The 25,490-nt window shown below is 40.9% G+C and overlaps 2 protein-coding genes and 1 non-coding gene across 6 annotated transcripts in view; 2 read left to right on the top strand and 1 right to left on the bottom strand.

Annotated features, from left to right (window-relative positions):
• Positions 1-8,747: 8,747 nt before the first annotated feature.
• Positions 8,748-10,993, bottom strand: LOC111151309 (actin related protein T3). Its single transcript, XM_022509214.1, has 2 exons — positions 10,611-10,993; positions 8,748-9,848 (listed from the first exon to the last, which is right to left on the bottom strand). Exons 1-2 carry the CDS (start codon positions 10,808-10,810, stop codon positions 8,930-8,932), a joined length of 1,119 nt encoding a protein of 372 aa, XP_022364922.1. The 5' UTR covers positions 10,811-10,993; the 3' UTR covers positions 8,748-8,929.
• Positions 10,994-12,566: 1,573 nt separating this feature from the next.
• Positions 12,567-12,639, top strand: TRNAV-AAC. Its single transcript has one exon. It is a non-coding gene; the product is annotated as a tRNA-Val (tRNA).
• A 1,411-nt stretch (positions 12,640-14,050) lies between these two features.
• The window catches only part of LOC111147265 (myoneurin), a 39,580-nt gene continuing 28,140 nt past the window's right edge, over positions 14,051-25,490 (top strand). For all 4 annotated transcript variants that reach the window (XR_002640610.1, XR_002640609.1, XM_022503222.1 and 1 more), the window contains exons 1-5: positions 14,051-14,456; positions 15,311-15,607; positions 20,552-21,345; positions 22,086-22,245; positions 25,050-25,228. Coding sequence is in view for 2 of the 4 variants with exons in the window: in XM_022503222.1 (XP_022358930.1) it covers positions 15,342-15,607; positions 20,552-21,345; positions 22,086-22,245; positions 25,050-25,228 (1,399 nt within the window). In the remaining 2 variants the exon portion in view is untranslated. The remainder of the gene's footprint in view (positions 14,457-15,310; positions 15,608-20,551; positions 21,346-22,085; positions 22,246-25,049; positions 25,229-25,490) is intronic.

Raw genomic sequence — 25,490 nt, 5'->3', positions numbered from 1 at the left:
ACTTAATTTTATTTCCAAATTATACACCCCAATAACACATATTAAATTATTGCATAAACTCTTTGTTTTTTTTTGGTTTTGTTTTTGGTTTGTTTCTTGGAAATATAACAGATTTCTTTTTAACTAAAAGTCAAAGAGAATGGAATCAGCTGGTCATCAGTGTTTTGACACTTAACAACTGGGTTTATGAAGCTTTTCTTAATATCAATGAAACATTTTTTTTTTTCAAAATTAACATTAATGAAAGAACAAACAGTAAAGTTCTTCCTTATCTACAAAAGCTCCCTGGAAGATGGAAGATCCTAGCCACACCCACTTACTACAAAACTCCAGGAAAAAGCAGAACCAATCATTTAATTCTCAGCTTTTTTTCTCCCACCTTGGAGCATGTGAAGCAAGACTGCCTTTCTTGACAACACTAACATACATCTAGAGACCAACATTTCTTATAACAGACGTGCATCAGGTTCATCATCAGGAATATATTAAAAAAATTCTCAAACCATTAGCATTTCCATCCTTATCCACACATCTCTTACCTATATACCTAACACAAATCAAAACTCTCCCTGCTAGAGTAGCCAAAACACTCCCAGTCAAGTGCTATAAAATCGTTCTTTGCAAAGTAAGAGAATAAGGCCTACTTCTCTTCTCTTAGATAACACTGTTCCAGGTAAGTCTTAATATAGCCACTCAACAGACGTGGAATCTGAAACAGGGTGACTTACACTAATCTCCCAGCTAGGTCAGAACACAAGCTAAATAAAAATACTTGACCACAAGGATACCCTTTCTTCCTGTTTCCTTTTTCTCTCCAGGAAGAAATTAGAATTTGAGGCAACACAAATGACACTGTACACTCTGATAACTTTCTAGAAGGGGAGAGCTAAACCAGGAAAGTGGAATGGTAGGGAGAAAATGGCCTCAATTCCACCAAGTGATGGTAGAATCCTGCTCACAGTCCCACCAGGATCTGACAGAATGGACACTGAGGGACAATAGGCTCATCCCTCAGGCAGAACCCTGGGGAAAATACCATAGGCCCTATATAGGGGGAAGGAGTAGCATTACTATTTCAGAATATTATTTAAGTTTAATTTTGAAATTTCTGTCTCCAGCAATATACTCAAGGGCCTATAAAAGATACCAACAGCATAACTTCTTCTCAAATTCAATTATCCTGGGTAGGCCTCGAACTGGTGGGATGGCCCAAACCCCTACACTTCTAGGGAATACCTAATTGACCTCTGGTACTGGGGAATTTGCCTAGGCCAAAGGACATAAATTAGCCTATGACGGGAGAGATTTTACCTCAAAAGGTTTTTTGATTGGCCCATTGCAATGACTTCTGACAACAACAACCCAAGTTTCGCCAAACTTCACAGGTTAAAGGCACAATCCTCCACAAGACTGCCTTTACATCAGATACAAGCCACAAGTTCGAGGATCCCAGGCCGCCCTCCCTTCTAAGCTGCTGGCTACAAATTTAGGGGTTCTCAAGTCTGATAATTTGCTAGGATGACTCCCAGAACTCAGAAAAATCCAATACTTATAATTACAGTCTTATCGTAGCAAAGGGATTCAAATCAGGACCAGTAAGAAGGAAAGATGCATAGAGTGAAGTCTGGGAGGGTCCCAGATGTGGAGCTTCCATTGTCCTCTCCTGGGTCCTCAGGGATTTATTCTCCCAACATATTGCTATGTGACAAGACAGATTATTACAAATCAGGAAAGTTCATTCAAGTATCAGTGTGTCCAGAGTTTCTACTGGGGTTTCATTATATCAGTATGATCAGCTAAATCATGTATCAGTCTCTGCCCACCCAGCCTACCCCTTCCCCCTTCCCAGGAGGCTGGACTGATAACCCTATGTTTGTTCTTCCTGGCATGAACAGCCCCGGACTGAGTCACCTCATACTATTAGCCACCTCACAAACTGTGAGGGGCCCACCATGAACAAGAAAGGCACTCCTACCACTCGGGGAATTCCAAGGGTATAAAAGCTTCTCCCCACAACTCAGAAACAAAGACCAGCCAAATTACTTAGAAACCAATGCAATATTTAAATTATATTTCACACAAGCTACCAACATTTAAAAATCTGTGTTCACATAAAATTTTAAATGTGTTGTCCTCCCCTAACATATCAGCAACTTTCTGCCTCCATTCCCATAAAGCTGCTGCCCCCTTTAGAAAGAACTCATGCTTCCTGCCATCTCCCTCCTCTCTGTTTTCTTATTGGGGTGAATTGCTCCTTTGTTTCCTTCATACAAACATTTAAATTCTCAAACTCTGGTCTAGGCCTTGGGTATCCTGGCGGTTTTTACTGCATCACACATATTAACTTCAAGGAATAAATGGGGAAGGAATGACAATTACCTCATTTCATTCTCCACTGCACACTGCTCCTCCTCTATACTTTCTATGAGGCTGGGCACATGTGCACACATATGCATGCCTGTACCATGTACGTGTCTCTTAAGTCTTGAGCCAGGCTAGCATGACATTTTTGACTGCAGAACCAGGACAAGCTGAATATAAAATTGCATCATTTTCAGAGTCAACAATAGCCCACCCAGGACCTTAGAAGACTCTCATTCTAAAGACAAACCAAAACCTAGGTTTCTCAATATTTTCAAAGCTATAGCTTCCTTCATGAGCATAAAATTCTCACATCCTCTTTTATTCTTTGAAATTCAACATCATTCAATGAAAGTAAGTGGGACAAGTATTGTTATTTTCAAACTTTACATACTCCTCCCTTTGTAAATCACTTGTTTAAAGAACATAAAAGGCGTGAAACAAGCCCCATCTACTTCAGTGGCCATGGGGACACTTCTAATCTCTCTCAGGTACAGGTGTCACACACAGCCCTTGAGTTGATCTCAATATTTGTGGATTTCCTATTTGGAATTCATCTACTCACTAAAATTTGTAACGCCAGAATCAGTACCTGCAATGTTTCCATGGTCATCACAAACATGTGCAGGACAGTGAAAAATTTGAGTCACCTGATTATGAAGGTTCCCCGCTGAGGCCAAACAAGGTGACACTATACATTCTTGTTCCAAAAGAACACTGTAAGTAACTTCCTTTTTTGTGTTCTGTTTAGTGGCACTATTTTTGCATTTTTGTGCTTTTTCTTAATGATTTTGCCATTTAAAACGACCCTCAAGCATAGTGTTGAAGTGCTATCCTGTGTTCCCAAGTGCAAGAAGACTGTGGTATGACATATAGAGAAAACAGTGTGCCAGATAAGCTTTGTACAGGCATGATTATAGTGCTGTTTAACATGAGTTGAGTGTTAATGAATCAACAACATATATTAAATATAATATTAAAAATAGTAAGTCAACAATATATTGAGTATATTAATACAGTTCTTTAAACAGAAACACACATAAAACAAGATTATGTATTAATCAGTTAATGAAGATGTTGTGACCAGAGGCTCACAGAAACTAAATTCTATATTTTCCCTGAGAGAAATGGTTCAATATTCACTAATTCAGTGTTTATGATGACTTTATAGAACATAAGTACCATAAATGATACGGATAACTATACTTGTAAAATAGTGACACACACAAGGGACTTTCCAGCACAAAATCACATCAAAGACACCATGGAGGGAGTGGGGGTGGGGATGGAAACTAAGCTCACAGGCAAGTAACCATTAAGGATGCTATTTTATTTTAAATCAACAAATGATGGTGGAGTTAATGCTAGTCATTCCTCCCAGCCAAACCAATGCAGCGGTAAGATGCCACATAGTAAACAGAAGACTGAACTTTAAGTTGGGAGGTCTTGTTGCTGGTCCCAACTCTGCAAATAATTAATTCAGGCAATTCATCTAATTCATCTAAACCCATTTAAGCATCAGTTTCTTTATCTGCTAGAGGGATTTAAATCCTGTAGCAGTTAAGTCACATTTGCCATAATTATCTACAAAAAGTTTCCATGTAAATTTTCTTATTTAATGAACTTGATGGCTGCTTCCTACTCCAAAACTATATAACTTAAGAGAATTATTTTGCCAAAATAGAATAAATAAGTCAAGTGTTTATAATACTAAGAAGAACTTTTCTTTGGAATGTTTACAAGATATTAGCCAGAGGGAGGACTTCAAATATGAGAACAAAAAAAAAACAGCTGTGGACTTATTTTTTAATTATATTTATTCAATTACATTTTCTTTTTTAAAAATGAGCTAAAAACATTCCCAGTATATGCCCATCCTTGCCTCAGGCCTCATACCACCACCAATTTTATGGATGTGGAGAAGCAAAAGTACCACTAGAGGGAGCAGGAACAAAATACTTATTTTTAGTTCAAGGAACCCAGGCAAACTTCAAGGGACTTCCAAGATCAACTTCTGAGTAAAAGGAAACTTAGTGATGCTTAGGTACTTCAAGAATCTAGAAAATCAGAACTAGACTTCACTTGGTTACTCACCTTGTGTCCTTTCCACAAAACCATGCTGACTGGGAAAATTTTTTTCATTTTACTTAGAGAACATTACCAGCAACAGTGAATTTCAGTTTTTTCCCATATCCTATTTCTCATTTTTCCTTTAATAGGGTTAAAAACTGTGTTGGACAACACCGAGGGTCCCATTTTGGGTAATGGGCTGACCTACACATTTGCAAATTTGCTGACCTGGTCCTCCTGACTTACTGTTCCCATTATCACGTCAGATTTGAGATGGGTATCAACCGGATCATTTGCCTTTGTAAGCCAGCACGCCGCTGGCTATTATCTCTCCCAGTAACTGACCCCAGAATAGCCCTCTTAAGGAGGTGAAGGCACAAATTTGGGCCGAATCCAATACGTAAGCCTGGAATTAGGAATTAGCTTTTGGGGATGAGTGGGCAAGAGGGCCTGTAGGTTGTTTCTTTTAACCTAATGGACCACCAGCTTATTTTTTCTGGAAGAAAACCAGATTCAGTAGGGGCAGGGAATGTACTTCTTTGTAAACTTCCTTTCAGTTTGTCACCACTTAATACTTCGCATCCAGAGGCAGAGGAAAAGTAAAACGCAACCACCATTTATGAACGCAATTTTCATGTTTTGACAACACCCTAGTTTTAGTTAACAAATGCTTACGAAATGTTTAAAAATCTCGCACCCGATTGAGGACACTGAGAAATCTACTTTTGTTATGTCAAAAACTTCAAAATCCGCAGAGCAGAAAATACGTGAAATATAAATGCGCACAAAGTGGGGCATTAAGACAAAAATCCTGCAAAAGAATGGCTAGCTAGCTGCTTGGCTCAACGCCCTTCCACCTTTGTACCAATCTGCACGCACCCTGGTCCAATCCGCAGGTCTGGGGATCCACAGGCCCACCACTGATGAGGAAGGGAGACCGAAGCGCACAAAAGGAGCCCACAACCCCTTCCCGCGGGAAAAGTCGACTGCGGGCCTCCAGCAGACCCTCTGCAGGCGGCGTGTGTTTGAGCCTAGTCCCGGGTGCAAGTCCCACAGCTCAGGGAAGCGCACCGCGCGAGGGGACCCGCTCCGTTTCTCTCCCTGCGGCCAGAGCCTCGCCCTTGGCCCCCAAGGGTCCCGCGGCTGACAGAGCCCAACTCTTCGCGACGGCAATGGGTGCCTCCGGAGAAGCCCCGGGCCGACCGCGGCCTCCAGGCGGGATGCGGGGGCTAAGCGGGCGAGTCACCGCAGGCTCCCGGGAGGGGCGAGCAGGCCAGCAGCTGACATTTTTTGTTTGCTCCAAATTGGATGGTGGGCGGCGGTAGGCCAAGGCTTTTCCGCCCGCTGAAAGTCAGCGAGAAAAACAGCGTGCGGGGAACAAAAGCGCAGCACCTACGCCCGTTTCAGTTAGGGTTAGACACAAAATGACCGCCACCCCTCCCAAGCCCACCCTCCGCTACCCGAACTGCACCCGGCCGCGTCTCCCTATAAAGGGAGCGGCCGCGGCTCGCGCCGATTGGCCGGAGCCCCTGTCTCGGCTCTCGCGAGAGCCGGCCTCGGCACTTCCCCCTCTCCCCGCCAAATTCTATTTCCTGCGGTGCGGAGCCTCGAGCCCCTCCTCCACGTTCCTTAGGAAGAGTGTTGTGTGTTTTTTTCCGTCCGTACTTCGAAAGTGGAAAGTTGCAGCAAATCTCGGCTCCGTTTTCCATCCCCTACAGACCGGGCGCGGTGCGCTCAACCATCTTAAAAAGTGGAGTTCACAGAAGAATTTTAGGGCCGGGGAAACAACAGTGATTCGTAACTCTAATCACATTTGTTAGAGGTCTTTAAGAAAATAGATTCTCGGACAGCCTTGACTAAACCAGAATATTGGCGCGGCTCGTTGGACTGCCTTGGAGTTCCTACCCTGCTCCTCTCTCATTAGAATGCCGCTCTTCCAACTTCTCCTTGAACACAGAACGGGTTTTATTAAGTATAACTACTTCGTTCTTAATTTTAACATTCAAGATTGAATCTACCTTTTATTACGAATAAAAGCTTCTCAGTCGTCGACTTTGCTTTAATATTGTGACTAGTTTAAAAAAGAACAATCCACCATAAGTTGTACCGGGTTTCTCTAATAGCCGGTATAATACTGTTTTACATACAACTGGCAGATCCTAATTGTTGAATTCATGTTGCATTGGGTGAATTCTGTGGAGTTGTCGCTGTGGACACTTCAATCTGAGAGAAAAGCAAAATGTTACGGGCATTGGTTTCCAAAGATTGTAAGGGCGGGGAAAATACAAACGAGATTTTCTAATTTTATTCTCTATCCCTAGATTACCTGAGAAGGATCATCTATGACCCCATGTTAGAGGCTGGAGTCAGTACAGAATAGTCCAGGTTGGTTGTTGGGTTAACTACCTGAGACCATGCTTAAGGATTGTTCGCTTGCCTAACGTAGCAAGCTACTTTGGGATCACTTTAAACTTAAGTCTAAACTACTAACCTGTTTAAATCTCAATTTCTTAATTTGTAAAATGGGTATAAGACTTGTCTTCCCCATCCCTCTGGGATGTTGAAGTTTAAGTCAGATAATTAGATAGCCTTATTTTCTTTTAGAAAAAAAAAGCACTTTAAGAATTCTAAAGTGAAGAGTGAGTTCATGCTCTCTACTGTGCTTGTGAATCTAGTGAGTGCAGCATCAACTGTTCAAACTGCCCTCAGATAATCATTTTCTACACCTTATCCAATCTAGGTTTGCTTACAATCACTAAAGTGGGAGAGAAGTATCAAGGAACAAAATGCATCTCTTCACAAATGCTTGACTCAGGTCTACTTACTGTTACTTGTACAATGTGCCCATTGTTTTTACACCTTGGAGCCTTTGCACTAACATTCCCTCTGCCCAGAGTATGCTTCTGGTCAGTTCTAAATCTCTACATACTTACCGGGAGTACACCATAGAGAGCATCAAGGAGGGAGATAGAGATGAAAAGGGAAATCCTGCAATCCCTAACTTCTAAGAACATAGCTAGTGCAGGAGAAAGACAAGCAAACCAAGTAAGGCTGCATAAATTAAGTGGTCAATAGAAGTACGAGTAATGAAATGTGCTGGAGTACAAAATGAATTTTGGCTGCGTGGAGGAAGTAGCGTCTGAGTTGGACCTATAAGTTATCTAATTCTATAACCAAAAAAACCTTTTATTGTATTTTGAAAATATCTCTAGGGACATTATCCCATTTGAACCCCACAATGACCCTGTGAGACCAACAGGGATCAGCAGCCCCACTCTATGGATGAAAAAATTGATCTTCAAATTGTGGTGCAGCTGGTAGGTGGTAGGGCCTGGACCGAAATCCATATATGCTGCCCCTAAATTCTGAGGAAAGGGCATTGCATTGGGTTTCAGTTCCAGCTGTCTTTCAAGCCCAGCCCCAAACCTAAGTCTACTAGAAAGTCTACCGTGAGCCTTCAAGGTATTTCCCTCCTTTGAGCCCCCAGGGCATTTAATATTTCTCTGAGAATATTAAATCACTTCTATCCAGTATTATTATAATTAAGGTAAAAATTTCACCTCTAATACTAGACTGCTGGCTTCTTAAGGAAAGGCTCTGACTCCTAATTGAGCATTCATTGCACTTAGCACAGTGCATGTATAGAGCAGATACGAAATACTTCTGTTAACAGTGCCGTCATCATCAGGAACCCAGGTCATTTTACACCTTTCTTCTACCATTCATATCTAATTTGACACCAAGACTTGTCAGTTTTTTGTAATTTCTTCTTTTTAATTCCTATTGCCTATAATCTTGAGTATAAAACTTGACTACTTTATATCTAGACTAATAAATTAACTGATCAAATCTCCAGGGCCTTCCCAGTCCAATTTATCTTCCAAACTACAATCACATTTATCTTAATTTCCTGTGTCTCCTGCTTTTCGTCTTTAATTATTCCCCTCTGTCTATGGGACATTTAACACAAAGACTTGTTCTTAGCCTGCTCCCCGTGAGACCTTCGTTTCACTACTACCAGTCTGTTAAGCATGCTTTGAATATGCTTTGTTCATTCTCATCCGTAGACCGTGGCTCTTTTCCATTATGCTTTTCTAGATATCTGCCCTCTTCCTCCTCCTCTACCACACACCCATCCTAATGCCACCCCATCCATGATGGCATACATTTGCTATAAAATCTTTCCTCACAGCAACCTTCTTTCCATAAACCTTAACGAACCTAAATCTATATCACTCATTTGGCACACATGTTGTACTACAAATTGCCCTTTTTCCAAAGGACATATAAGATCTCCAAGGTCAAGAATAGTTTCCTCTAGCATTTAATTTGGCTCTACTCAATGGTTTACTTCACCATTATTTTCCCCCAACATAGAAATGCAAGAGACATGGACAGTCCAATAATTCAAATACATCTTGTTCCCCCAGATACTTATAATATACAGTTTTCTGTCAGAAATACTCAAAACATTTTTTTCTAACCATTTTATCTGTATTCAGAAGCATCTTTGATGTACTATGTTGGGTCCAACTTCTTTAAACTCTGCCTCGGTGATCCACATGTCCTGGAAGGCAGACAGGGATGCAAGAATAGAGCCTCCCATCCACACTGACAGTTTCCTTTCTGGGGGAGCTGTAACCTGCACAGGCGTATTGGCAGGTACCATATTTGCTATATCTTTAACTAGCCGCTTGTCCAAACCAGGGAAAGAGGCTGATCCCCCAGCAAGGACAATATTAGAGAAAAATGAATTCCTCAGATCCGTATCGCATTTCATTATGCTGCTGAAACACAACTTATCGATGCCAGGGGTATCAAGGTTCATAAGATGTGGAGAGAAGAGGGCCTCTGGACAATGAAAGAGCTGGTCATGGAGCTTGATCATCTTCCCATCAGGCAGGTGGTAAACTTTCTCTACAGACTCAGGATTCTTGGCCATTTCCTCTTCATAGTTCATTACCACATAACAAGAGGTTTCCTTAATGTCTGCGACAATCTTTCTGTCTGCAGCACTAAGCAGCATGATGCCATGGTCCTTCAACAGCATCATGAGGTAGTTGGTGAGGTCAAGGCCTGCCAGATCTAGCTGCTGGACGCCATGAGGCAGACAGTAACCCTCGAAGATGGGCACACACTGGGTCACCCCAGCACCTGAATTCAACACAAAGCCAGTTGTGAAGCCAGCGGCAAAGAGAGCAAGCACCCCTTGGATGCACATATAGAAAGCAGGAACCTGCAAATGCTCAAAAAACACTTCAGTGATCTGTTGCCGGTTCACCAGTGGGTTCAGTGCTGGCTCAGTAATCAAGACTGGGCCATCACAGGCCTTTAGCTTCAGATTATGATCATAGATATGCTTCCACATGATTTCCATGTCTCCCCAGGAAGTAACCAGACCACGCTCCACTGGGTAGCTGTAGGAAAAGCAATAAGATAAATGGCAGCAGGTTTTGTTTTTTTGTGGGGTTTTTTTGTTTTTGTTTTTTATTTTTACAATGGCAGCTTTTAATTTTTCTAGGGCAGTGACTGCCAGTCAGAAAAGGTAACTGTCAACAACAGCATAGTTACTCCCTTCCTCTGCAATTTTTGTTGATTTCCATTCCCCCCGCCCCACATTTAGAAGACAAATAATCTTTTTTTTTTTTTTTTTTAAGATTTTATTTATTTGGCAGAGAGAGACACAGCCAGAGAGGGAACACAAGCAGGGGGAGTGGGAGAGGGAGAAGCAGGCTTCCCTCGGATCAGGGAGCCCAATGAAGGGCTGATCCCAGGACCAGGATCATGACCCCTGCGGGAGGCAGACGCTTAACGTCTGAGCCACCCAGGCGCCCCCACAAGAATCTTTTTTTTTTTAAATCAGGGAATCTTTACATAATAGTACAGTTTTAAAATAAATTAATTGAAGAAACCCACATGATGAGGGTACTATGCATTAAGTGATATTCTTAATGAACTTATATCTTATGAATAATTTTATACATTTGAATACATCTGTTTAGATACCGAGAGCAAGTAATGTTCACTCTTGGACGTTTAGTACCCCTTGGAGATTTGTGGCCTGCACCAGCGGGCTGAAACTTTCCTGTTCCCCGCTTCCATATCCTCGCAACTTTGAGCCCCTCATCTGGATTCTCCCTGCCCCTACGTGGGTCCTGCCTGCTGGGAGAAGGCCATACCTGATGGACAGTAAGTGTCTTCTTTCCTGCGCCTCATTGCCCACACACAGTTCCAGCGCGCTCTTAGCCTCCCAGTTCTGGCCTTTGGCTCGGCCGATAATATTCGGGTAGACAAACTGGGGTTCCCGCGAGCCAGCCAGGCCCGCCTTGATCATTCCCGAGCCGTTGTCGATCACCACTGGTAGCTGGTAGTAGCTCATGCCGCCGCCGCTGCCTCCTGTCGCCTGGCCACACCGGCTGCCCTGCCTGTGGGCTGCGCCAGTGGGGCGGAAAGTGCGGGGCGCAGGCCCTGGGCAGAGTTAACAGGCCCACCGCCTGGAACGTCGCGTCACAGAGGCCCCAGCCTGCCCCACTAGGCCTGCGCCCTGGCCAGGGGCGCAGGGGGCAGGGAGAGGCCTGGCCCATTGACTCTCCAAAGTACTGCCCACAGATTGCCTCTCACAGGGGCTGGGTCACTTGCTACCCCCTGGAATCCAGGGATGCCAATATCAGGAAAACCCAACTTTCTTCCCTGAAGATACAAATCTAACCCTTTACAAGTGGCTTTCTCTAATACCTGGATGGGCCATGAAAATTTTCTTTTCCAAAGCCTTTAAATTCTGCCTAATAGGCATCTGTCCATTGGAAAGCTCTGGAATGTGCCCTTGAAAGTAGGAAAAGGTGGAGAGAAACAGGGGAAAGTTGTGGAAGAAGCTGAATTTCAGAAGAACTTCTGAAACCCTCCTTAACTTCTGAAAAGAAAAAGGAAAAAAATGGTGGGATTTAACGTGGGTTTTATACAGATGGACAAAGGGGGAAGGGAAGGAAAAATGAAATAAGGTAAAGACAGGGAAGCAAACCTTAAGACACTCTTAAATATAGGAAATAAACTGAGAGGTGCTAGAGGGGAGAGGGGTGGAGGGATGGGATAATTGGGTGATGGGCATTAAGGAGGGCACATGATATAATGAGCACTGGGTGTTATGTGCAACAGATTCATCACTGAATTCTGCCCCTGAAACTGATACTATAATATATGTGAACTAACTTGAATTTAAATAAAATCTTAAAAGAAAAAAAAAGTGGGTTTTATATGCTTTTATTATTGTTTCTATATGATGCGCAAATACTTTGTTGTGTTTCTTTCCTGCAGTTTCTAAGCAAAATGTACTCAAAACCAAAATGGTAGAGTCTTGCTTTTTTTTTTCTTTTGATTGATTGATTGATTTTTAAGAATCTCACCCGGTTATCCCTCGTGTGATATGGAAGGTCATTCTCATTTCCTAAAAATATTTGATTTTTAGGCATAAGGACGTGTCTGCCTGTTCGCAAGAAAAGCGATATTCCCTCAGTCATGTGAAGTTCAAGATTAGAATAATTTAAGTACACTGCGTGCCAAAAAGTGCATCTTGTGTCTGATTTTTTATCCCCTTAATTCTACACACTGTGTAGAGAATTTTAAAAACAAGTAGGCAAGTTCGGACCTCGGGTTGGTCTATGGAAGCAGGGGAGGAAATTGAAAAGCTATTGGCCTGTCCTTCCACCAGAGGCTGGAAGGGTCAAGTTACTAAGGAACATAGGTGGCATTTGCTACTGCAGACCACTGCAAGAAGGGGGACTCCAACGAAGCCCCGCACTTGCCCCGGGCTTCTCATCACTCCGTGGCGGGGAGAGAATGCCAAATAAAACATTTCTTTCCCACAGAAGAGAGTGTACCCAAAGTAAGTGCAAGGAGCCTGTGCCTGGTTTCTGAAGCGGTCCGTCCCTAGGGGCCTCTTGGGGGGCTGGGAAAGCGCACGCAAATTCCAACTTTCAAAATACTTTCAGCATCATAAAATTAAAAGTATAGTCATTTTTCCTTTTCTGTTTTTTTTTTCCCCCCTCTGTTAAAAGCTACCTTAGTACTGCTTTAAGTGACAGGAATTCCATGGAACTACATCCATATCTAGGCCATTCTGAAGCCCCAAAGCCAGTGAAGTTTCCGTAGTGTAGTGGTTATCACGTTCGCCTAACACGCGAAAGGTCCCCGGTTCGAAACCGGGCGGAAACACTTCCTGTTACCTTTTCCTTTCCCTACCGGGGTTCCTCAAAAAGGGCCATGTCATTTTTACCAATCTAGCATTCTAAAAGGCAATCTAAATACAAACTTGTGGAACAGTGTAAATTTGAACTTTCACCTTGGTTATTTTATTCAGCAAATGTTTTCACTGACCACTTGAGACGCAGAAATGTTTCAAAATTAGAAAAAAAAATTTCAACTCCCAAACCACTACTGGTAAATAATGTAATGTACAACCTAGAGAGGAGCTCAAACACTGGTGTTAAAAACTGTTAGCCCTGTTGCCTCCTGAGCATTCTTTGTATTACAAGTTATTTAATTTTCCATTAGTTTTCCCCTTCAGATTGCAAATTCCCCTAAACGCCAAGAGACCGTATTTTACTCATACTATGCATAGTTGGTGTCATGCTTAACACCTGGCAGAGACTCATAAATATTTCTACTGAAAAGGGTTCCGACAAAATATAAAAGAAATCAGAAAGATGAAATCAAGAACCCAACTCAACTTTTTCTCTTATAAACATAATGATAGTGACTTTATCCACAAATATGATTTTTACAGACGAGAGAAAAGAAGCTAAAGAGGAAACAGAATGTTATTGGAAAAATCTCGGAAGAAACGAATAAATTCCAGTTGCTGTCCTTTAAAATGAAGTCATAAGTAAATATCCTAAAGTCCTGACACAACTCTTTTTAAAAAAAAAAAAAATAAATATATTATTTATTTGGCAGAGAAACAGCCGGGACAGGAACAGGAGCTGGGGGAGTAGAAGAGAGAATGCAGGTTTCCCCCCGGGCAGCAAGCCCTATGAGGAGCTCAATCCCAGGACCCTGGGACCAGGACCTGAGCCGAAGGCAGACGCCTAACGACTCAGTCATCCAGGCGCCCCTGACACAACTCTTAACAAGAAAAAATGAAGTTTTGTTTTTCTGAGGCTTACGATGCCCACCAAAAACTAGGGAAAAATTCACCCTAACATATTAACTAACATTAACGTTTGTATGTTACGCAGATATCTGGCATCCTTTTCCTTCACTGTACAAAATCTGAATTCGATGGAAATCATTATATTAAAATTTTTCTGGTCCAGACGCAGAACCTCTTCCGGTATAAAGCCCACCTTCCTGCAATGTTGCGCGTGCCCAGTGTACCCCACTGCTTTGCTCCGCTTTGATGCATCTCAGACTCGTAACAGGTAAGGATATCTTGGAAACTAAGCTGCAGTCGGCTGATGCAAACCAAACCCAGGGGGGGTCCCAAGAGCTTTCGGGTACGTAAACTGAAAAGGGGTGATCTGTCTCATCTTGAAAATCTCCCATGGCCAGGAGCCTAAGTACACAAGCTGCCTGCACTCGCGGGGTCCCGAGGAAGGGGAGGATGATGGGAGAAGAAGAGGAACTACAAGCCCCAGCATGCAGTGCACACTCCGGCTCCTGGAAAGAGGGCCTCGGTGAGGTGCAGCCCAACCGCGGACCGTCGGAGAGATGCCGACGGCCGACCACAATGTTCAGAATGAGGAAGACAAGCGCGGCGCTGTGAACAAGCCTTAAGTCCCGTATTCATGACGTTTGCGGTTTCGCCGGGGGCCCTAGTATGCTGAGGAGCGGAATTTCCGGACCACGCTGGCCGGTCCTCGCCGGGCTCGGACCTCCACAGTCCCAGAGCCTCCTGCGTTTCCATGGGACGCCCGGGCCGGATATGATGTCTTCGTAGAGAAAGAAGGAAGAGGCGGAGCGGGGGGGCGGTGACGTCCTTCCAAAATGGCGGAGAGAGCGTGAAGAAACTGTTACCCCTTGGTTTGCTCTAGGTGAGTTCTTTTTTCACCCCCCAGATTGCCAGTCCCACTCTCTAGACACTGGGCCATCGGAGGGCACTCTTCTTGGAGTTCCAGTTCAGGTCGGGGAGAAGGTATTAATGTGGAAAGCTCGGGGAGGCAGCCCGATGTTGGCCTTGGCCACAACCTCTGCTGTGGGAACTAGAGGTAGTGGGAGCTGGGCTAAGGGCAGTGCGGCACAAGCCGGGAGACGGTGGCTTTGGTTGTCACTCTCCGTTGCGGTCGCGAATGGAGAAGTGGGAAGAAAGGGGGTGTGGCTTCCTCCGGGCGAGTGACGGAACCTTGACAACTCTTGGCTCTGCTCATTCTCCGCGCCTGGGCACCCACTTCACGTTTTAAAGCAACTGTGCACTACGGAAACTAACTGCTTTCGGTGATTTGAAAGCAATTTTTAAGAACTCGTACCGTGTTTTTTCGCCATCTGTTCAAAGGGGGTCATTTCTTAGTGGTTTGTTATATTTTTTCCCCAGCATGTGCGTGCGTATTGAGTTTGAAAGTCTGAAGGTTCTACTGCTGCAAAAGCATGGAATTTTGCGGTGCTTTTTTTCAGGTCATGCAAGTGTTCTCATTTATCGCCATTTATTTATGTGTCCCAAGGATTGTGTTAGTTGTCCAAGATGTAACATAGATAGACAGGAACTTACCCTTCAGCATTTTAAACTATTCTGTTTGATAAGAATTTTCGTTGGGGGAGGCAGTGAAGGAGAACTGACTTTGTTTTTGTCCATGTTCTATCCCATGTCCCTTCTCCCCTTACCAATTGCTTGGGTGAAATGTTTGATGAAAACTTAAGAGTTACTGACTTGCTATTTCTTTTTGTCTTTTAGAACAAGGGTAAAATTCCATTCTGATACCAAAATGCAGTATTCGCATCACTGTGAACACCTTTTAGAGAGACTGAACAAACAGCGGGAAGCAGGTTTTCTTTGTGACTGCACTGTAGTGATTGGGGAATTCCAGTTTAAAGCTCATAGGAATGTGCTTGCCTCATTTAGTGAGTATTTTGGTGCAATCTACAGAAGCACTTCTGAGAACAATGTCTTCCTTGATCAGAGTCAGGTGAAGGCTGATGGATTTCAGAAACTGTTGGAGTTCATATACACAGGAACTTTAAATCTTGACAGGTAAAGTACACATTTTATTTTCCCTTATAAAAGCTAGTCAGCAGTCTGTAGGGCTAAAGTATACTTGTATTTTTTCCATTCAGCCCCTTAATTTGGAGTCGTCTTACAGTCATGTGTACAATGCTATTGTTGTTTTTAATAAAGAAGTCAGTATTACTGATTTGGGATGAACAGATGCATTTCTTAAGCACAAAAGGTGCAGGCGTTAATAAGATTAAAGCCTTGTTTCTGACACATTTGATTTATCTACTGAAATAAAGCCTGTGATTTCAGTTATGAAAACGTTAGGAACATACACAATGAATTCTAAGTGAATTCCAGTTTCTTTGGTCTTTATGTACCTCTGCTCTTCTCCCTCCCTCACTCTATCCCCTACCTCTTATGGTGGTGGAGGTAAGGGAGTGTAGATGAAGAAAGAAGGATAAGCCTCTGTGTTCATTTAGTAATACTCCCATTTCTAACCATAGATAGCAATGTGCAGGACCTCTTCCTGATCTTGTTTCAGGAAAATAATTTTCTTGGAGTGTAAATGGCAGTGGTTCCTGTTATCTCTGTAAAGCTATCAGTTCTAATGCTTAAATCAGATCCGAGGTGCTAGAATGCTTTTCTGAAATGTTTAATGCTCTCACTGCACTAACAAGAAGTAGGTTCTGAGGAATTTGATAATGTAGGTGCTGTGTGTCTCCCATGCATAGTGAACTACATAATTAGTTTAATACTAATGCATTTATTAGTTGTGGAGGGAAATGTGGAGGTGGAAGAGAAACCAATCAAATTACTCCTGTTTTCTTTATCTCTTATGAAAGTGTGAACATGACTAGATCATAATCTGACATGAAAAGATTATGGGCTTTAGAGTTAGGTCTATCCTGTCAGTCACTGTGTCTCTGAGCAAGATACAACCTCTGAGGGCCTCAGTTTCTCCATCTATAAAAGTGAGATGGTAGTAACTACCTTGGTGTTACTGTAAAGATCAAGGATTTACTTGAAGGCCCTCCTCCTGATGAACATTAGTTTCATTTATTTTCCCTTTTCTACTCTCCTCTCCCTTTAACTCCACAATTTTTGGAGAAGAATTAGGAAAGAAGCCAAAAGGAAACACCTGAAATTCTGCCACCCACTGATAATCATTGTTAACATTTCGATTAAATATTCTTTCATTCTTTTCTAGATGATCTCTCTCTCTCTCTATATATATATATATATACACATACACAGTAAGCAGAATCCTTCTCTCTGTTTTACACTGCAGCTTATTCTTTAAAAAGCTAGAAGCAGGATGTTCCTTAATCCTTTTTTTTTTTTTTTAAAGATTTATTTATTTATTTGACAGACAGAAATCACAAGGAGGCAGAGAGGCAGGCAGAGAGAGAGAGGAGGAAGCAGGCTCCCCGCTGAGCAGAGAGCCCGATGCGGGCCCGATCCCAACCCTGGGATCATGACCTGGGCCGAAGGCAGAGGCTTTAACCCACTGAGCCACCCAGGCGCCCCATTCCTTAATCCTTTTGAAAAGAAAACATTTGTACTGTTTGGAATTATTTTTAAATTTTGAGGTGATGACATCTTTGAGTCAGTTCTATATGAATTGATTAAAGGAACAGACCAGTGTCATAGATTAACCCACATGACAGATTATTTAAACTTGCTGAATAGTTGACTCTACAGGTGCCTCTTACTTAAATATGTAGAATATGTAATATAAAATAACCATAAAATAGTGAATTTTGGTTGATCTTCAATTTAGTAGTTTCCCTTTCTCAGTTAACTTTTCCAGAACAATCTTGAATTGATTTGAACACACTGAAGAGCATCTTACTTTGAGCCTTCATGCAAAGGACCAATGTGAAAAGAGCCAGATTTTTGCTCAGTCTTTTTTGGTACATACCTTTCCTGGGAACTAGTTGTTTGAGCCCAGCCACAGATGTGAGAAGGCTTACATCAAAAGTAGAAAGTCTGTATATAACTTAGTGGTAAAATTTAGTGGAAAAAAAAAAATAAAGAATTAAGTGGACTCATGAGCCAGATTTCCTTGATCAAATCTTAGTTCTAACACACTGTGATCTTGTACAACTTAACTTTCTTTGGACCTCTTAGCCTTCATTTGTATGTAAAATGAATTACTACAGATTGCATAGACATGCCCTAAGAATTAAATGAACTGTTCATGTAAAGTGTTTAGCCATTTATCTGACACTATGTAATTAAATGACTTTCAGTGACTGTTCAAAAGGGGAAAGCAAGTTTGCAAGCACTGTGACTTCATGCTTATAAACAAAAGCAGTTTTTGATGTAAACAGATGCTGATTGGTTCTCTTAACCGTAACGGAGATATAGGCTGTCTATGAAATAGATGAATAATTTGTACGAAATACTGTATCAGTACTGAACAATTAATGTGCCACTCAGTGCTTAGTTTGTATTGGTCTTAAAAGCTACCAGACCTTGTTATGTGTTTGGTGGTTCATTTTATGGAACACTAAGGCACAATTATAATTGGAGGCCTTAGAATAATGAGTGATAAATTTGGTTTTGTTCTAGTGGTATTTCTCATTTATTGTAATTTAATAATAGACTGTAACAAAATTAATAAACATGCTTAAGGAAAAGCATAACACTTTTAGAAAGTGTTAATGCTTCTGTATATATGGCAAAAACAAAATACTTTGTATAAAAGATGAACAAGATTGTGTTTATATTTGGAGCATTTGTGCTTTATCTTTGCAAATAGAGAATTAACTTCATTATAAAGATCATTTGTTATATATTCCAAAATTATAACTGAGGGACATAAGAAGTCTTTAGATAATGTTTTCTTATCTAGGGGAGAGACTCCATTTGCAAGTAGGTTATATTCCAAGAGTTTATAGTATATTTAGGAACTCGAGGTATATTTTCCCAGAAAATAAAATGTTCCCTAAACTTGTGATTAGGTTTCCAAACTGGCCTATCAACCTACTTTATCTGTAATGAGCTGAAAAATGCTTATGTATATAACGAAAGGCAATTTTTTAAAAGCCAGTGTAATGTTAAATTAAAAAAGAAGAAACAGGGACACCCAGGTCTTGGGACTAAGCCCTATATTGGGCTCTTTGCTCAGCAGGGAGCCTGCTTTTGCCTGCCTCTCCTCCTGCTTGTTCTCACTCTCTGACAAATTTTAAAAATTCTTTAAAAAAAAAAAAAAAAAAGAAGAAACATACAGGTGGCACTTGAAATAAAGAAGTTTTCATTAGATGATGAGAAAATGGATAGAGATCTATAGATATTGTAGTATACGTTCGAAGACCTGAGTGATTTATGACACTAGTTAATTTTTAATTTCAAATTTTACTCTTTTTTTAAAGATGTATTAATAGCACTATATATTATCAGCTGTGACTAAAACTGTTTTCTGGCTTATACGTATAATGAAGAGGGGACAGGGAAAATGCATTTTTTTCTGAAGAGTTTAATATTATTTGGGGAAAATGGCAAGTAGTAAGGTTGCTTGGAGGGTGTGTTTCTGTGTGTGTATGTATATTTATTCTCAGATACTTAAAAGGGTCATATTTTTATATTAGTAGTTACTCAATTCTTAGATTTTTTTTTTTTTAAGATTTTATTTATTTATTTGATAGAGATCACAAGCAGGCAGAGAGGCAGGTGGTGGGGGCGGGGGTGGTGAAGCAGGCTCGCCGCTGAGCAGAGAGCCCGATGCGGGGCTCAACCCAGGACCCTGGGATCGTGACCCGAGCCGAAGGCAGGGGCCTTAACCCACTGAGCCACCCAGGCGCCCCAACTCTCAGATTTTTTTTTAAATGAAGATTTTGTTTATTTATTTGAGGGACGGAAGGAGAGAGCACAGAGGAAGAGAGAGAAGCAGGCTCCCTGCTGAGCGGGGAGCCATATGTGGGGCTCTCTTCCAGGTTCCCAGGATCATGACCTGAGCTGAAGGCAGACATTTAACCAGCTGAGCCACCCAGGCACCCCTCAACTCTCAGATTTTATAGCTAAGAAAATCAAAGTGCCTAAATGTCCTGACTTACCGTGATGAATTCATCTTGTAATGCCAGAGCCAGTACTAGAGTAATCAAACAATTTTTCTTTGCAATATAAACTTCTGAAGGGCAGGGACTATTTGATATTTCTTAATATCCCTCTTAGTGTACCACACATAATAGATGCTTAGTAAATATTGACTGGAATGTTGAACTGGGTGAACTTAAGTCTTTTTATATAATTCTAGTAATGACAGACTCTCCAACTAACATGAGTTGAGTCACACACACACACACACACACACACACACACACACACACACGGGGGTTGTTAGAGCTGAGTGCATTCCAAATCTTTGTTCATTCCAAGTGTAATCAGTAAACCAGCAGCATTGGCATCACCAGCAGGTATGTTAGAAACGAAGACACTTAGGTCCCACCACAGACCTCCCCACAGAATCTGAATCTACATTTAACAAGATACCTGTGTGACTCACAGGCATGGGAAAGTTTGAGAAGCACGGTTAAGGTCCCTCACAGGGGAGCATAGAAAGATGATAGGAAGTAATTTTTTAGACTGGCTGTTGTAAGTCCAGAAAAGATGGTTGTATCTGAATAGGCCTCAGGATGAATGGGAGGAGGCAGTAAGTTGCCAACAGCTACTTTTTGTGTTGCAAGTATTTTTTAAAACACACAGTTATTTTTAACATTTTATTTTCTCATAGTGGTACATAATGTAGTATGTAACGAATTGTTTACATCTTTTCAAGTTGCAAAACTGGAGATTTTTGCCTACACGTTATCCTGAATGAGTGAATGAATTTTTGTAAATTTGTTCTTTTAGTTACGCCTTTTTCATCATTTTGCTGCATTAGGTCTTTAAACGACATTGAAATTTATGTGCAGCTCTGTTTTCACAAGTAGTTTTTCTTTGTTCAGAATATTGTCATTTAGCCTTGTTTCCTTACAGTTGGAATGTTAAAGAAATTCACCAGGCTGCTGACTATCTCAAGGTGGAAGAGGTGGTCACTAAATGTAAAATAAAGATGGAAGATTTTGCTTTTATTGCTAATCCCTCTTCTACAGAGATATCTAGTATTACTGGAAACATTGAATTGAATCAACAGACTTGTCTTCTTACTCTACGAGATTATAACAGTCGGGAAAAATCAGAAGTGTCTACAGATTTAGTTCAGGCCAATCCTAAACAAGGGGCTTTAGCAAAGAAGTCATCTCAAACTAAAAAGAAGAAGAAGGCCTTCAACTCCCAGAAAACAGGACAGAATAAAACAGTGCAATATCCCAGTGACATTTTAGAGAACGCGTCCGTTGAATTATTCTTAGATGCAAATAAAGTATCCACACCTGTAATAGATCAAGTTTCACAAAGAAATGATAATTCAGAACTCGAGTTGACATCAGTTGTGGAAAATACCTTTCCAGCACAAGATATTGTGCAGACTATTACGGTGAAACGGAAACGTGGAAAATCACAACCCAACTGTGCTCTGAAGGAACACTCTATGTCTAACATAGCCAGTGTCAAGAATTCTTACGAGCTGGAGAGCTCTGGGGAAGAGCTGGATCAGAGGTATTCCAAGGCCAAGCCTATGTGTAACACATGTGGGAAAGTGTTCTCAGAAGCCAGCAGCTTGAGAAGGCATATGAGAATACATAAAGGAGTTAAACCTTATGTCTGCCACTTGTGTGGAAAGGCATTTACCCAGTGTAACCAGCTGAAAACGCATGTAAGAACTCATACAGGTAAGACTGGTTTGTGGGAGATAAAATTGATTTTATACTGAAATAATATTTTTGTACAGAACATATTAATAAGCAGTGTTGACTGTTTTTGACCAACATTTGGTATATAGTTGCATTCACAAATGCATGTTAGATTGTTGAAAATTTATTTGTAATTGTGACCAAGTATTTAATGGTTATTTGTTTTATTGCTGCTGATCACTCTGAAGTCCTAATGTTTGAGGTCTTTGTGCCATTTTCTCTCATAATTACAATAAACACAAACTTGATTCTAGCGTGCTAAGTATTTAACAGAAACAGAGATTAAGAGAACTGATAAAGAGAAAAAATAGTTACAACTCGGGACAATTCTCAGACTTTGCCAGCCATCTTACCTTCTGCTTCCTAGACTGTCAACTTCTGAACATGTTTCTTAGAATTACACACACATTCATTCCTCAGCCTCTGTGTTTATCTTTGTCGGTACACTTAGATTTGTACTTTTAAGATTCAGTGTGTATTTCTCTCATTGATCACCTTTCACTATTATGAAATGAGAACACTGATTTCTTTTAATTCTACTAATGTTTTCAATAGACAATCGGGAAAAAAATCCCATTTGTTTTTTTACTTCTAGCAGTTAACATTTTCTGAATACTGAAAATAGTACTATTGATGAACTCTTTTGAAAGCTTATGTGGTTCAAGCAGCTCAAACAATATCTCCTTTTAAATATTAATTTTATTTGCTTGTTCTTTCAGGTGAGAAGCCATACAAATGTGAATTGTGTGATAAAGGATTTGCTCAGAAATGCCAGCTGGTCTTCCATAGTCGTATGCATCATGGTGAGGAAAAACCTTATAAATGTGATGTATGCAATTTACAGTTTGCAACTTCTAGCAATCTCAAGATTCATGCAAGGTAAAAAACAAAACAATGAGTTGTTTGGTCTTTGAGTCTATTATTCACCATAGTCTTTGGAATAGCCTACTTTATTAGCACTCAGGACAATAGAGTTCTAACTGTGGCTCCACCATTAAGTTTTCTTAGCATAGTCAAGGAACCAGAAGGAAGCCATGGTGACTGGAGAGGAATAAATAAGGGAGAGACATAAGATCAGAATGGTGATAGGGCATCTAGACAGTATAAGATTTTGTAGGTCATTATAAAGCTTTTACTCTTGAGATTGAAAAGTAAGTAATGTATCTTGTTTACATTTGAAGGGTATGACTCTGGCTGCAATTATTAGAAAAAGAATGTAAGATTGCAAGAATGGGAGCAAAGTTACCAGTTAGGAAGCTATAGATAGTGGTTTATAGTGGTTTCCTGACTTAGTGATAATGATACAGGCCAAAGTGGTAACTGTGGAAGAGATAAGTAATTGTCAGATTCTAGACATATCTTTAAAGGTAGAACAACAGATTTTGCTGCAGATTGGATGTGGGGTATGAAAGGAGGAAAGAAGAGTGGAATCAAAGATAATTCTGAGGTTTACAGATCCAAGCCTTAGATAGAATTAATATTAACTGAAATGGAGATTTGTGGATAGAGCAGTTTAAGAGGGAGTGGAGATCCGAACATGTTAAATTTGAGGTGATTATTAGACATTTGATTGGAGATATACATTGGTTATGTAAGTCTGTATGACTTACATACATGTTTGAGCTAAAGTACAAATTTGGGAGTCTTCAGTGTATCGATAGTATTTAGGGCTGTAACACTGAATGAGGTCACCAGGGGAATGAATGTGGATAGAAAAGATATCAAAGGACTGAGTCAGAGTCACTTAGAGGTGACTAGGAAGAAGCAGCCAGTCTGGGAGGAAAACCAAGAGTAGACTGCCCTGGAATCCAAGTGAAGGAAATTATTCCAGAAGGGAGCAGTCAGCTATGTCAAATTCTGATGATAGGGAGGTAAAGACTGAGAATTCAGTTGAATTTAGTAGAGTGAGAGGTCAGCAGTGCTTTTAACAAAAGCAATGTTAGCAGAGGGTAGTAGAGAATAGTAGATAAGAAAGTGGAAACGTTGGAGACTCAAATTTTTGATAAAATGGAGCAGAGAAATGGAGAAGCAAAAGAGGTGAGGGGTCTTTTTTTTTTTTTTTAAAGATTGAAGACTTCAGTATATTTATGCTGTGATACAATGGGATGGGAAAACTGAATGGTGGAGGAAAATATAGGAGTGATACTGAGTAGGAATGGGGGATAGGATGGTATCTTCATTATGCAGATAGGAGTAGTTGAATTCAGATGAACGGTCACCTTCATGTTAGAGTTAAGAGAAGACAGCAAATACATGAGTACCTTTATAGGTAGAGAGTTGGGATGGTGGAAATTTTCTTCTGATTGCTTAAATTTTCTCAGTAAAACAGGAAGCAAGGACATCAGCTAAGGATGAGGATGGGTAAGGAGGTGCTGGAGGTTTAAGGAAAGAGTTTTAAAGAGTGAGTGAGGGGTGGCTGCATGGTTCAGTTGTTAAGTGATTGCCTTCAGCTCAGGTCATGATCTCGGGGTGCTGGAATTGAGCCCTGCTGCTTCCCCCTCTCCCATTCCCCATGCTTGTGTTCCCTCTTTAACTCTCTCTCTCTGTCAAATAAATAAATAAAATCTTTAAAAAAAAAAAGGCATGAATGGACAAGTGAAAATAATTGCCTGTGGTATTAGGGGCATACTTGACAACCATATAAAGATGACAATTTTTTTTTGTTAACATATAATGTATTATTTGCCCCAGGAGTACAGGTCTGTGAATCATCAGGCTTACACAGTTCACAGCACATACCCTCCCCAATGTCCATAACCCAGCCACCCTATCTGCCCCCCTCCCAGTTTGTTTCCTGAGATAAGAGTCTCTTATGGTTTGTCTCCCTCCCCGGTCCCATCCTGTTTCATTTTTTTCCCTCCCTATCCCCCAAGACTCTGCCCTGCCTCTCAAATTCCTCAAATCAGTGAGATCATATGATAATTGTCTTTCTCTGATTGACTTATTTTACTTAGCATAATACCCTTTAGTTCATCCATGACGTTGCAAATAGCAGGACTTCGGGTTTTTGATGGCTACATAGTATTCTATTGTATGTGTGTATGTGTGTGTGTGTGTGTGTGTGTGTGTACACACACACACACACACACACACACACACACACACATACCACATCATCTTTATCCATTCATCTGTTGATGGACATCCTAGGCTCTTTTCATAGTTTGGCTATTGTGGACATTGCTGCTATGAATATTTGGGTGCACGTGCCCCTTCGGATCACTACATTTGTATCTTTGGGGTAAATACCCAGTAGTATGATTGCTGGGTCGTAGGGTAGCTCTATTTTCAACTTTTTGAGGAACCTTCATACTGTTTTCCAGAGTGGCTGCACCAGCTTGCATTCCCACCAACAGTGTAGGAGGGTTCCCCTTTCTCCGCATCCTCGCCAGCATCTGTGGTTTCCTGACTTGTTAATTTTAGCCATTCTGACTGGTGTGAGGTTATACCTCATTGCTTGGCACAATTTTTTGTTAACTAATTTTAGAACAGGTGTTTTGATAACAACCAAAACATTTATTTTTGACAGTTTACATTGAAACTGTTAATTTTAAATAGTATTTTTGGTCTGTTAAGATGAAATAAAATACTGCGTGAAAACTGTATGAAAAATGTTTATTGCAGAGACTGGATCCAAATTGTTTTACTTACCAGCCTATAACTTTATATTTATTTATGAATAGGAAGCATAGTGGAGAGAAGCCATATGTCTGTGATAGGTGTGGACAGAGATTTGCTCAAGCCAGCACACTGACCTATCATGTTCGTAGGCATACTGGAGAAAAGCCTTATGTGTGTGATACTTGTGGGAAGGCATTTGCTGTCTCTAGTTCTCTTATCACTCATTCTCGAAAACATACAGGTAAGAATTTGACAGATGTTTAAAATAAGGAAAAGCTGTAAATAAAAGAAAGAAAAAGGGAAATTGAGCCCTTAAGGAAAATAGATTATAGACTTTGTGTTGTATATCTGTTGCGTTTGTGCTTGTTGAAGCTTTTTGTGTTTGTGGTTTTCACATAAATACTAGCTATTAAAGCAGATTTATTTTCTAGAGTAATAATGGTGGTTAGAATTTTTTTATCATTTAACTTGTGTACATTAAAATCAGTTTTGACAGTATATAA

Source organism: Enhydra lutris, unplaced genomic scaffold (genome assembly GCF_002288905.1).
Source record: "Enhydra lutris kenyoni isolate GAN:26980312 unplaced genomic scaffold, ASM228890v2 scaffoldscaffold2, whole genome shotgun sequence".
Taxonomy (NCBI): domain Eukaryota; kingdom Metazoa; phylum Chordata; class Mammalia; order Carnivora; family Mustelidae; genus Enhydra; species Enhydra lutris.
This window is presented reverse-complemented; position numbering and strand designations above follow the sequence as displayed.

Excerpts from the sequence above, each read along its gene's own strand:
- LOC111151309 (XM_022509214.1), bottom strand. The coding sequence starts at position 10,810 with ATGAGCTACTACCAGCTACCAGTGGTGATCGACAACGGCTCGGGAATG. Across the intron at positions 9,849-10,610 it reads AGACACTTACTGTCCATCAG|CTACCCAGTGGAGCGTGGTC; the intron begins GTATGGCCTTCT and ends CTTTTCCTACAG.